General features: G+C 35.3%; 1 protein-coding gene across 21 annotated transcripts in view; it reads right to left on the bottom strand.

The window, feature by feature from the left end:
• Positions 1–12409, bottom strand: part of LOC127839330 (A disintegrin and metalloproteinase with thrombospondin motifs adt-1-like) — a 288676-nt gene extending 276267 nt beyond the window's left edge. For 20 of the 21 annotated variants that reach the window (XM_052367634.1, XM_052367642.1, XM_052367639.1 and 17 more), the window contains exons 1-6: positions 10905–11011; positions 9849–9938; positions 7987–8160; positions 6870–7135; positions 3412–3562; positions 2381–2551 (exon numbers count right to left, since the gene is read on the bottom strand). In XM_052367634.1, the coding sequence (XP_052223594.1) occupies positions 2381–2551; positions 3412–3562; positions 6870–7135; positions 7987–8160; positions 9849–9938; positions 10905–10935 (883 nt within the window). In that variant the 5' untranslated portion in view covers positions 10936–11011. Of the gene's footprint in view, positions 1–2380; positions 2552–3411; positions 3563–6869; positions 7136–7986; positions 8161–9848; positions 9939–10904; positions 11012–12036; positions 12162–12281 lie in introns of those variants that run through there. The other variant, XM_052367635.1, reaches the window with a different exon arrangement.
• Between the last annotated feature and the right edge of the window lie 170 nt (positions 12410–12579).

Here is a 12579-nt window from a genome sequence, read left to right as displayed (position 1 = left end):
GTACCTTTTTACCCAAGATATAGTTTAAGCGGAAAGTGTCGTCCATGATTAGCCTGTGCGGACTGCACAGACTAATCTGGGACGACACTTCACGCACATGCATTATGCCCAGTTTTCTGAGAACAAGACTCAATTCATAGAACATATGGCGCCGTGGTGTAGTGGATATGGTGTCCGCCTAGCGACCGCGAGGTCACGTGTTTGATACCCACTGTAGGAATGTTCTTTAAATATCCTCCATAGACACCAGGCACTGATTTTAGTCCCAGGAAACGGACCCGAGAGCGTTTTAAGTAAGCATTAGGCTTTGGATGCAATCGAGCTTAGATTTATATGTTAAAACTTATCCATAGAATGCATTTGATTGGAGTAATCAGAGAGACGCTATTTGAATTGTAGCACCGACATAGGTAAAACAACAATAAACGCGAGAATTGTGTCTCAATAAAACATGTGTTGCGTTACTAATTGTAACGAAAAGCAACGAAAACACTGACAAAAAAAAAACAAATAAAAATGTAGGAAGTTTAAAAAAACTCTGACTTGTCGACTATTTGAAAGCAAAAACATTACGTTGAATCATTGAATAACAACTACTTATACAAAACAATTTTGTTTTTGTTTTTTGTAATTAAGGTTTTGTTGTTCAGTGTCCCTACATTCTTTGAAGGGGGAATGTGATGGTCTTCAAACATCGGTCCTATGTATTCAGAATCATGGATAAAGTACAAAGAGTGGAATGCATTTCAGATCCCTTTCATTAAGCGATATATACATGCAAAGTAATTTGGAAACCGTGTATCGAACTGCGTAGGTTTGTGAGTGCAGATACAATTAGACTTGAACATTCTGACATTGAAACAAACGTTAGCGACAACTTAAACAATCGATTTCTTTTTTTTAACGGCAAACAAAACAAAATATGGTATGGAGAAAACGCGTTTTATTTAGAATAGAAAATCTTAATATTTGAGTGTTCTGTTAATAACAAAAGCGTAGCAGGAAACGAACAATTATCTTCGGACGTCATTGCGCTCGATGTTACGTCACGCGAATAAAGACAACCAATTCCACCAATCACACAATTCGACTTGTTAATTGAAATTTATTTTGTTATTAACTCAACTCGACAAAGTTTATAAACTTTTCATAGAACAATATATTTTATTCAGTTAAACGAATATACCCAGGACTCCTATACATGACAAGAGTCACGTGACTTTAATAAAATACGTCCAACCTCTCCTGTAGACCTTAACCAGGGTGCAGAATCAACGGGTTTTCAGGGACTCACACACGGGCTGGACAGAATGTAAACACACCGTTAAGAAATTTATTTTTGCAAACATCTCAAGTTATTAAAATACATTTGCAAAAATCTTAAGTGCATAAAAGACAGTTTTTCTGGCAGTTTGTGTCGATATCTTAAGGTATAAGAATAAGTCCTCGAAAGCGGTGACAAAATTTCACCTTGCCTGATGCATAGCCGTATACATGAATCTAGTAAAAATTGAATTTTTGATCAAGAACACATGCTTATTAGATAAAGTAATTTTGGTGTATTACACATTTCCATTGGTGTATTACACATTGCCATAAACAGCATAAAAGTCTATTATGCACTAGTTAACATTCTTAAGAAAAATTGTTTTAAAACGCTATTGGGCAAAAAGCACCACTAACCGGTCCGTTTAATCCAGTAACGTTAAATTGGGAAAACCTACAAATTCACGTGATCCTGCACCCTGTAACTGTCATGCCAAGGTAGTTCTTTTAAATAAATGTTATTCATTACATAGAGCAAGTTCATCCCCTAACACACTAATCTAATCGGGTCAATCTAATTCATTTAACGGCAATACGGAAGTTAACATCAATCCGATAATTCCATTATGTCATCCAACTAAATAAAACACATACCAAATAACCCCATATGTAAGTCACTAACTGTAATTAAAACACCTTAGCGGGATTGCAAATATGCACGTGTCGTAATCAAACAATAATCTAAACGGCATTTGCTGGGTAAGAGATATGGAAGCTTAACCCATTTATACCTAGTGTCTAGAAAAAAGGCCTTGGCAAACAGCGTAGACCCAGATGAGACGCCGCATGATGTGGCGTCTCATCAGAGTCTGCGCTGTTTGCTGAAAGGAATTTCTGTAAGAAATATTCTAAATATAGAAATAAATATACTAGACATCCCTAATTTTGGAAATAAATTGATCTAGTTTAGAAGGATAGGAGAGTCCACTAGGCATAAATGGGTTAAGATCTCCTCGGCGGGCCCAATCTGCGCAGTTATACCTACCTCTGAATGAACAAATGTTAAACGTCACAAAATAATTAAAAACAAACAAACTCAAATATATAAAACAACCTGGACAAGGAACCGTGTTGCAAGTCCTATTTTCCGTGCTGTCCCCCAGGCAATCGGCCCCGTGTCTAACCCCCGCTCGAAAGTCACACGACCTTGACCTAGACTGGTTTCCTGCACCGCACGACACCGAACACACTGACCACGTGGTCCATATTCCCCACGTGCCGTCAACTGTGGAAATAAATCATATTTTGGTTGGTGTGTAAACGTTTGACCGAGGGAGCTGTTCTGATTACCCCACATGCACTCGGCATTAGCTACTACCCCCCATGACAAAAAAAGTTCGTCGACAAAATTTTGTTTTACTTATATATATATATATATATATATATAATATATATATATATATATATATATATATATATATATATATATATATATATATATATATATATATATATATATATATATATATATATATATATATATATATGTAACATATATAAGTAAAAAAATATTTTTTAGACCAAAATTTTTGTCATTTTATTTTTTATTATTAATGGACAATTTTGAGAGTTTTGGGAAGGGGGTAGTAGCTAATGCCGAGTGCCTGTTGTTTACATGTTATACGTATTTCATTCTCAATTTAAATTCAAGTCACATGACTATGTTGAGGAAGAGCAATCGCTAAGAAGCAACAGTTATTCAAATTATATTAAGTAATTATATAAGTTTCCACATAGTGTATCACGTTTCTTTTTTGAAGGAATACTTATATTGTTAATGTTTATTAGTTGTAAGCTAAAATATGGTCGTAGCTTCATTGTTTGCTAGATGTATGACAAGATACGACCAATGTTGGTTAAAATAATTTTTACTCCGCTTTAAAGTAGCAAATTTGTGTAATACTATTCGTTAAACAACATTTGTTAAGTTTACTGTGGAACTTTCTGAAAACTGACTGCTTGAATTGTTTGTTTTCAGATATTTATGGTTCTTTAATATATATGTTTTTCTTCCATGCGATCTAGATCATTACAAATTCATAGTTCAAACGATTGCGTCTCATATCAATGTAAACTTCCGGCTACTTGGGGACGGCGCTGATGTCACGGGTGGAGGAGTGACGTTGCTCCGAGACGCTTCCGGCGGTGTAACCAAACAGTATCCATTACCGACGCTTACGTCGTCGACGGCTATATCCCCGAGGTATCCGTCACCTATGACACCTTCCAAGATGATCTTCGAAAGATGGAAAGTAAGAGATTTAAATAATTATTAAAATAAGAATATATAACCTGTGGGTTACACGACTGGCATCCACAAAATATTTAATAGACATTTTAAAGGGATCTTTTCACGCTTTGGTAAATTGACAAAATTGAAAAAAGTTGTTTCAGATTCGTAAGTTTTCGTTTTAGTTATGATATTTGTGAGGAAACAGTAATACTGAACATTAACCATGCTCTAATATAGCCATTATATGCATCTTTTAACGATTTTAAAACCTAAACATTATTAAGCGTTGCAACGCGAAACGATTGAATAATTTGGAGAGTTCTGTTTTTGTCGTTAAATTTTGTGAAACTACGAAGATTGCTTATATTACGTATAAAATACATTGAAAATGTGTACTCGGCGGAATAGCTCAGTAGGCTAAAGCGTTTTTACTTCAGGACTCTGGCAGGACTCCAGGGGTCACTGGTTCGAAACCTGCTCCGGGCATTGTTCTTTTCCTTTTTTTATCTTTTTTTCTTGATTTTTTACTGGAGCTTTTATGATCCAATGTTTACATTTATCAATATAAAGCATTTAATGAATAAGTTAAAAAAAATGCCAAAATCTGTGAAAAGGCCCCTTTAATGGACAGAGACGTAAAAAACAATTTTGTTTTTCTGTCCTGACTTGCAGTGAAGTTGCTGAGCGATTGTTTCGAGATTATTTTAAAATAAGTATTTAGGCCATGTACCTGTGTCACTGAACTTTGTAATTTTTTAGAGGTTTTAATTTCCTAAAGACCCATAATGATTTATATTAGCATACGTTAAAGCGTCCGGTAAACATGTGTGTATGTCATCTTGACCCCTGACCGTACTGGTTGACCTTAATAGAAAGATTTCCCGAGTAACCAGCGTTTTGACTGAAATGATCGCCGAACAAAGCCTTCACTTGATACCTTGCGTAAGCAAAATGGTCTTAATAGAAAAACTAATATCATGGTAAAATACCGCCGGACCAATAGCCCGTACACCTGTTGTGTGTCTTTGGTCTTCTCAAGAAAGCATCATTATATTCGGGTGATCAAGTGTTCCCTAGATATCCAGCGTAGACACATTGCATTTTACTATTTTACAAGTAATATGACACAGATCTTTGACCTGGTGCCCTACACACATTGGGGATCTTCCCTTTCTTAAAAAAATACTGCATATCAATTGAGCCGACCGAAGTTCATGTAACATGCCGTGTTGACCTTGATTTTTTTAAAGGACATTTTCACAGATTTTGGCATATTTTGAAGTTTGACATTAAATGCTTCATATTGATTAATGTAAACATTGGATCTTCAAGGCTCCAGTAAAAAATCAAGAATAAAATTAAAAAAAGAAATAAAGTAACCCTCATCAGGGCTCGAACCACTGATCTCTGGAGTCCTGGAATAAAACGTCTACCACTTAGACCACTCGGCCATCATTCCTGATACAACAAGATAAGTATTGATGCAAAGCATCATAGGGCGTCGGGAATTTCAGTGTAAAAGGCACTCAATGAAGTTACATGGAACGATTTTTTTCTACTGTAAATATATATATATTTGCCGATAATTTAAAAAAAAATAGAAAAAGATACTGGTATAACCATTATCTATGATTTTGTGTTATAACCCCCAAATAACCATTATCTATGATGTTGTGTTATAACCCCCAAATAACCATTATCTATGATTTTGTGTTGTAACCCCCAAATATTTCATAGTTAATTTTATTTACATTGGTTTCCTTTTTATACTGGCATCCGTGTGCAGTTTTTATTAATGGAACAGAACTGTGTAGGTTTTAAAAAATCTGCTTTACCTTGTAAGCGTAATTTCATATTTTTCTCAACTTCAATGGGAGATGATTCTGAACTTATTCTTACGTTGCTCATTTACGATAGGGGTTGAGTACTCATTGATATGAAAACACTGTAAAAGTTTTAATGTGTTTACGTCCCCCCACCCTCTCACACATATATTCCATGGGCATAATAGAAACAAAAAATGGTTACAATAAAACAGCATATTTATTTAAACTAAAATGTTTACATCAAAACAAAAAGTTAACTTAGAACACAAATAAAATAATTGAGACTGGGGTTCGAAAATTGGGCCTCTCACATGTGAAGTGAGCGTGTAACCACTACACTTCGGAACCGCTTGAAAAATCATCTTCTTACTTAGATATTAATAAGCTATTAATAGTCGGTTTAAATGTAAACCCTGAAGTTTAAACGCTGGATAGTGAGCGGGGTTAAAGGTCCATACCAAAGGGTCCATACCATTGGCAAAATACGGGTCAGGCCTGCGGCCTTCTATATGTGGTTCTTAAAAAAACAACCCTGTATGAGGACTTGATAGTAATGAGACTGGGGTGATGTGATGGTTCTCCTCATTGATAAGCGGCTGCTTCCTTTAACAAGACTCATTATTACAATTAATAAAACGTGTCGCGCTTCGCGCTCTTTAACGCCTTTATTAGTAACTAAGTGGTTGCTAGGATAGTGGAACAAAGAAGTTTTGTTTTTATACAAAACCAGAAAGTTTCACCGGTTCGCGTATTTCCCAGTCCCTGTGATCTTTTATTATTGCCCAGTCCCTGTGATCAGTTATTAATTAAAAGAATTAGCATTGCATTATTGGCAATAAATGTTGTAGTAAATGTAATAGGCACACACGCAGTACTTATTTACACTAATTTACACAAAACATCACCACTATGCAAGACATTCTGACAACAAAATTATACATTGATCCGTAAAATAACTTCTCCTCCCATAAGCGAAAAAAAACGTATTACATACTAGTCGCCACACATCAGTGCGACGCCAATGACAGATGTATTTTATACTTGATATAAGCAATCCTCGTAGTTTCACAAACTATAACGAAAACAACAGAACTCTCCAAATTATTGATTCGTTTCGCGTTGCAAATTATAATTTTCAGGTTTTTAAATCGTCAAAAGATGCATATAGTGGCTATTTTAGAGCATGGTAAATGTTCAGTATTACTGTTTCCTCACATTTAAAAAGTGGTCAGTGGTTCGAGCCCTGCTGAGGGTAACCTTTCTTTTCTTTTTTTAATTTTATTCTTGATTTTTTACCGGAGCTTTTTGTATCCAATGCTTACATTTATCAATAAAAAGCATTTCATGTCAAACTTCAAAAGATGCCAAAATCTGTGAAAAGGCCCCTTTAAAATTGATTGATTAAACATCAATTTAATTCACGTTAACCAATTGTCGATGTACTAAGCGAACACTGAAACTACTGAAACTACTAAGTTACCGACCCGGAAGTTCACATTGGCCGGCAACGGAACCTGCGCCGATAACCACCGGTCCCCGTGATCAGTGACGTCACTCCAGACAAGGATTCCCGGTCGGGGACCATGGCTATGGTGGTAGACACTTAGGTTGCCCATTTTGTCCCCAAACTTATGGTACCAGAACCGGAAGCAGACAACCGACTGCCCGAGCGAATGTATCTCCGGGCTCTCCATCCATGCCCTTTCCCCCAGGACTCTCGGGGCGCTTGATTCGATGAATGCATACTTACCTAAACAGAGGAAATTTGGATTTATTATTTCTACATATTTTGATATGGATGGATTAAATTTAATGCCAATGTTTAATTGCTTTTTATCAACACGTTTTGGAAAATTGTATGGTTGTTGTTATGAAATGAGTCGTGTTCTGAAAAAACTGGGCATAATGCATGTGCGTGAAGTGTCGTCCCAGATTAGCCTGTGCAGTCCGCACAGGCTAATCAGGGACGGCACTTTTCGCCTAAATTGTTTTTTTGCTAAGAAGAAACTTCAGTTTTACGAAAAATGTCATAAACAGCGGAAAGTGTCGTCCCTGATTAGCCTGTGCGGACTGCACAAGCTAATCTGGAACGCGACTCAAATAATTGTTTATGACATCGAATAGTATCACAGTTAATATCACAGTGAAAAATGATATGAAACGTAAACAAATGAAACCCAATAGTTATAATAACCCCCAAACTGTGTGTGTGCTATTTTGAAGCAATCGCTTAAAATGCTTTATTCTTTCGTGTGTACCATATATGTAAAAAGAGGAATATTGCCACCAGCGGCGAATTATGCTTGAGACATAATGTACATGAAATTACGTGTTGTTTTATTGGCATGTATCCGAATAAAAGGAAACACAATATCCGTATTTCAATGAATACAGTAAATTGTTAACAAACTAGAATAAAATGTAGATATTGAAATATAAAAAAAACATAGAAAAGGATGTAGATATTGAAAATGTAACTGTGACAATAGTGCACACAGTTTACAACAAATCCGTTACACTGTTTTAAAAAGATGAAACACGTGTCACCAATACTGGAAACATGACCATATGACCTAAGATTATGTACCCATGCCACCAAACCTTTTTCCGTTCCGGTTGTGTGATCAAAGCTGGGGCCCGTGTCGTCAGTGGGGGTGGAGCCACCATATAACGTCCAATCAAAATCGTCGCTTATTTCTCCAGCTTTCAGATCGCGCACGTTGCGCCAGGAGCACAGCGTGTCGGCGTTGAAATCGCAACTGTTGTCCTGGCCATCTGAAGTTGAGAGGTATGCTTTATGTCGGGTCTTTTTTACTTTTGAGCCATTGGCCGTTTTTACAGTTTGAAACACTCACTTTCTTTACAATTTTAAAAGATTTGCTACTACTTTTTTTCACAATTTTGAAAAGTTTGGGACATACCTTTTCAAAAATTTAGGGACCAAAAGCACAAAGACGGCAAAATAACCTGTATGTGTTATTAAGAAGTTCAACGATTTATGCACATATGTTCTTTTGACTGTATTTCTTGTAAATTCCTTACATGCTATCTAAACATGCTAGAAAATTGCCGATATGCTTCTTCAGCTGTAAACTGTTTATGTGTTGATTAATAGATGAAAACTTATTAAGGTAATTCTACGCTGGCAGAAATGTGACCTTTGAATGTGTACTCGTAACCGCGATTTAGTTACTCATTCCAATAACTTAGATAAACGTTGTAACGACATAGCTATTTTGATTGGTGGATATGCGACTAAAAAGGGAAACAACAACAACAGCAACAAAACCTTTGTTTTTTATTTCATTATCTAAACCACGCCCTGAAACCAACTTCTGAATCCCCAATAGGGATACGCTTAAAATCATACGTTGTGCTTCACGAGATACATAAATAATTAAATATTCAGTACAACTGTCAAAATGAAGCCTAAAGAGGTGAGTCATTTGGATTTTGCACATATATATTTTTCTTTGAGACCTTTGCTCCCAAAAAGCTCAACAGTATTCGACCGCACATATTATATGTATTATTAATTTGAACTTAATATATACTATTTTTTTTATAGAACCCGTCCCGAAATCGTTTTCCTAGCGCTGAACTAGATAAACAATTTGGGTAGCATTTCTCATTTTCATTGACATTTTTACTCGTAGCAGTCGGATATTTTATCCATTTTGTCATATTTAAATATTTAGAATTACCATCTTCGCCAAAATCTTCTCTTTTATTGCAAATAATTTGCGAATGGCAACAATACCCCAAAATTGTATTCGTAGACAGCATATCTCGTTCGTGTGAATTACTTTGGGGTCGAGTTATATTGCTGTGCAGCAAAAAATGACGACTATCAGGTCTGCTCATATATTCTGATACTATAAGTGACACCATCATTATAACTTCTGGAAGTATGTTTGATGGTTTTACACGTCATTCTTTTTTTCTTTAAAACACTCAAAGGGAGTATTTATTTTAATGAAATATAAAGTGGCTTACCGAGTGAAACTACAAGTACTATTCGGTGAAAAATCATCAAAACGACGCCATTTTGTAAGTCATTTTGTAAGTGAGTTCAAACAGTCCTCAGTTAAACACAGTCAGCTCCCGAATGCACATGCCCCATTGGTAGTTGCATTTTTCACCTGAATCATCTTTAAAAGAACATGGGTTTTGATTATGTCGTTACCACAAATGACTGGTCTCATTCCCACGACTTTTTATTCCCCCACCAATGACCTATTCGTTCCCATAAGCTTCTACGTCTTTTTCAAAAGAAAATTGCAGCGTTCCGATGAGCGACGAAATCAATCGCACGAATAACTTAGTCGTTTCCACGAGCTACTAATGTCGTTTCTACGACTTTATCTGTGATGCTTAGTCAAAGTAACGACATAAAAAACGACATAAACGAATCCATGTCCATGTTGCGCAACCATACAATCAATAAAAAAGATTTCTCTCACCTAGCAGGAACTTCTTCTGTAAGATATTACTTCCGGAAGTGACGTCTAGAATGATGGCGAAAATGATGACAAACACCTTTTGCATCATTTCTACAGAAAGCATATAGAAAAGGGAACGTGAATATATTTGTAGCAACGTTTAATAAACTTGACTTTGATGTCGCAAGCCTAAAACGAAATTATGCAATCGCCGCTAATGCTTTAATAGTACATGTATATTAACGTGAACTTTTGTAGAGTAATTCATGTAAGAAGACGCACCCAACTATGAACACTTTTCATGTTAATGAATTATGTTGATTAACACAACATTTTAGGCAAACAGACGATACGGACTTGGCTCAAGAACTGCAAAACAGTTCCGAACCAAAAACCTTCTTTGCTGCTCTCGGAATTAATATCACACAAAAAGTGTTTTGTACTGTATTTGTATAATAAAGATATAATATCAGTGGCAGCATTTCTCCAAAATGTTTCACTGCGTTCTTGGGACCCAGGCGTAACAAACATGCTGAATTTAATTTCGTATCGTTGCGTCCCAATATTGATATCCAGTTTTAAGCATGCATTAATTTTTCAGTTATTAAAACACCTGCTTATTTAAGTATAAACGTCTTTTATTAAATGTTATTAATTTATTATGAAATTAATTTTTAAGCTTTTGATTCGTTAACTTTGTTATTTTCTCTGCGTCCCATGAACGCAACATGCAACGAAATTATGCGTCCCTGGCAATATTATTGCCAAATGGAATACTTTTACAGCGTAGGCGCAAACACTGGTAATATGTGTTAATGAACAGCAGTCTTTTTGCATGTATATGTTTATGTTGACCGTTGCTATAGTTTACGTACGTAGTTGTAATAGTAAATTACAAAGGCCTAGTTAAAACCAAGCCACCATATTTAAGACAATGTACATAATCTACATGAGATATGCCTACTGTTAGATATATACAAACAAAATCCCAAAATCTATCATATTTACAAAGACCTTGCATTCGTAATATAATTATCAATAACGTCGACATAAAAGTACATGCAGGCAATCATTTACCATATTCGTAAAAGCAAACAATCCAGTTCATCACTCATGTATTCGGAACATAGCTTTCACCTTAAATTAATGGTAAGAAGAAGTATACATCCATCAACACGTACAAGTGGGATTTTAGAACTTACCTAATTTGGAACCATACGCAATTGAATATCACGATTCGACGAAGCAAGTTTATAGGAGACCGACCACGAAAATTGTGATTTTCTTATGTTCGACAACAATATTTTCATCTTAAGACAAAAAAGGAACCCATTATTTGACAAAATATTTGTTTCTGCCTGCAAATCTTATTATATACAACCTATACATTTATATTTTAAATAGTCCTAGTAACTTGATCGTTCTTCAGATTATGTAATTTGTCCTAATATAGCGCTATCTATTATGATCTAGTTTCTATTTTATTATTGTTTTTACACATCACAAATAGTCATAACATGTGCTGGCTTTAAATGATCACGAAAAAATGTATCAGAATTGCCAATCATTATCTCGATATTACGAATACTAATCATTATCTCGATAAAACGCATATTTATTTTGATCTTACGAATTATTTTCTCGATATTACGAATCATAATCTCGATATCACTTATTAATATCTCGATATCACGAATCATTATCTCTATATTCCGAATCATAATCTCGTAATATCGAATCTTAATCTCGATATTACGAATTAAAAGCTTGATATTACGCATAATTATCTCGATCTTACGAATAATATGTCGATAAAGCAAATAATTATATCGATAGTACGTATCATTATCTTGAAATTTAGAATCACAATCTTGATATTTCGAATCAATATCTCAATATTCAAATCATACTAGGCGCGTCCCGTCATAGATAGAATACTTTCCATAACTAATGATTTAGAAACATCAGTAAAAGGTGAGATGTCAACACGGATTAAAGACAATGTGTTGTAATCATAAGCGAGTATTCATTATCTCTCTTATTAACTTTTGAATACATTGGCTACAGTTATTGAGATAAGACAGATAAACGACACTCGTGTTCCACTATATTATGGGGGCCGTTTTCTGCCATATAATTCTGTCGTCTTGGTGGGTTTTACGAAGGTCGCGAACATGCTAACATCTACAAACAACTATAAATGTCATACTTTGAGCGCCCTTTGCGTAGCTCTTGTTTTGGCGTGTTGGAATCCTTCTTCAAACCAGTAAACACGCCAAAACGATACTTCAACTTCAACTTCAATGGAATACTCTTCAACGCCACGGTGGACATCTACTGAAAAGGGATAAGGCCGAAAAACAGCCGAACTATGTCATTTCTACATAAAATATGTGTAAATCGTGCATAAATGTAGAATAGGTTCTTAAAAAAACTTTACGGCAGGAAACTTACTTTTAGTATTGATACAATTTTGCAGACATGCTTTTTTCTGAAGGTTATCGCGCAAAATACTCTCTTTATTTTAATTTATTTTACTAATCATGGTGTGAAAACACTGAATTACGAAATAGTGAACGACCACGTCGCACTCAGTGCTTTTATTGAAATGAGTTTTCATACTTGCGATTGTATTCTTATCATTCTTCTATGAATGACGTTCATCATTAAGGCGACAACAAATTCATATGGTGTTCGTCGGATTTATCGCATCTTAACATCGTAAAATGATTTTTTTTTGTCTTGCGTCCGC

This window comes from Dreissena polymorpha, chromosome 7, assembly GCF_020536995.1.
Source record: "Dreissena polymorpha isolate Duluth1 chromosome 7, UMN_Dpol_1.0, whole genome shotgun sequence".
NCBI classification, from domain to species: domain Eukaryota; kingdom Metazoa; phylum Mollusca; class Bivalvia; order Myida; family Dreissenidae; genus Dreissena; species Dreissena polymorpha.
Note: the sequence above shows the minus strand (reverse complement) of the source record. Positions and strands in the feature narration are given on the sequence as shown.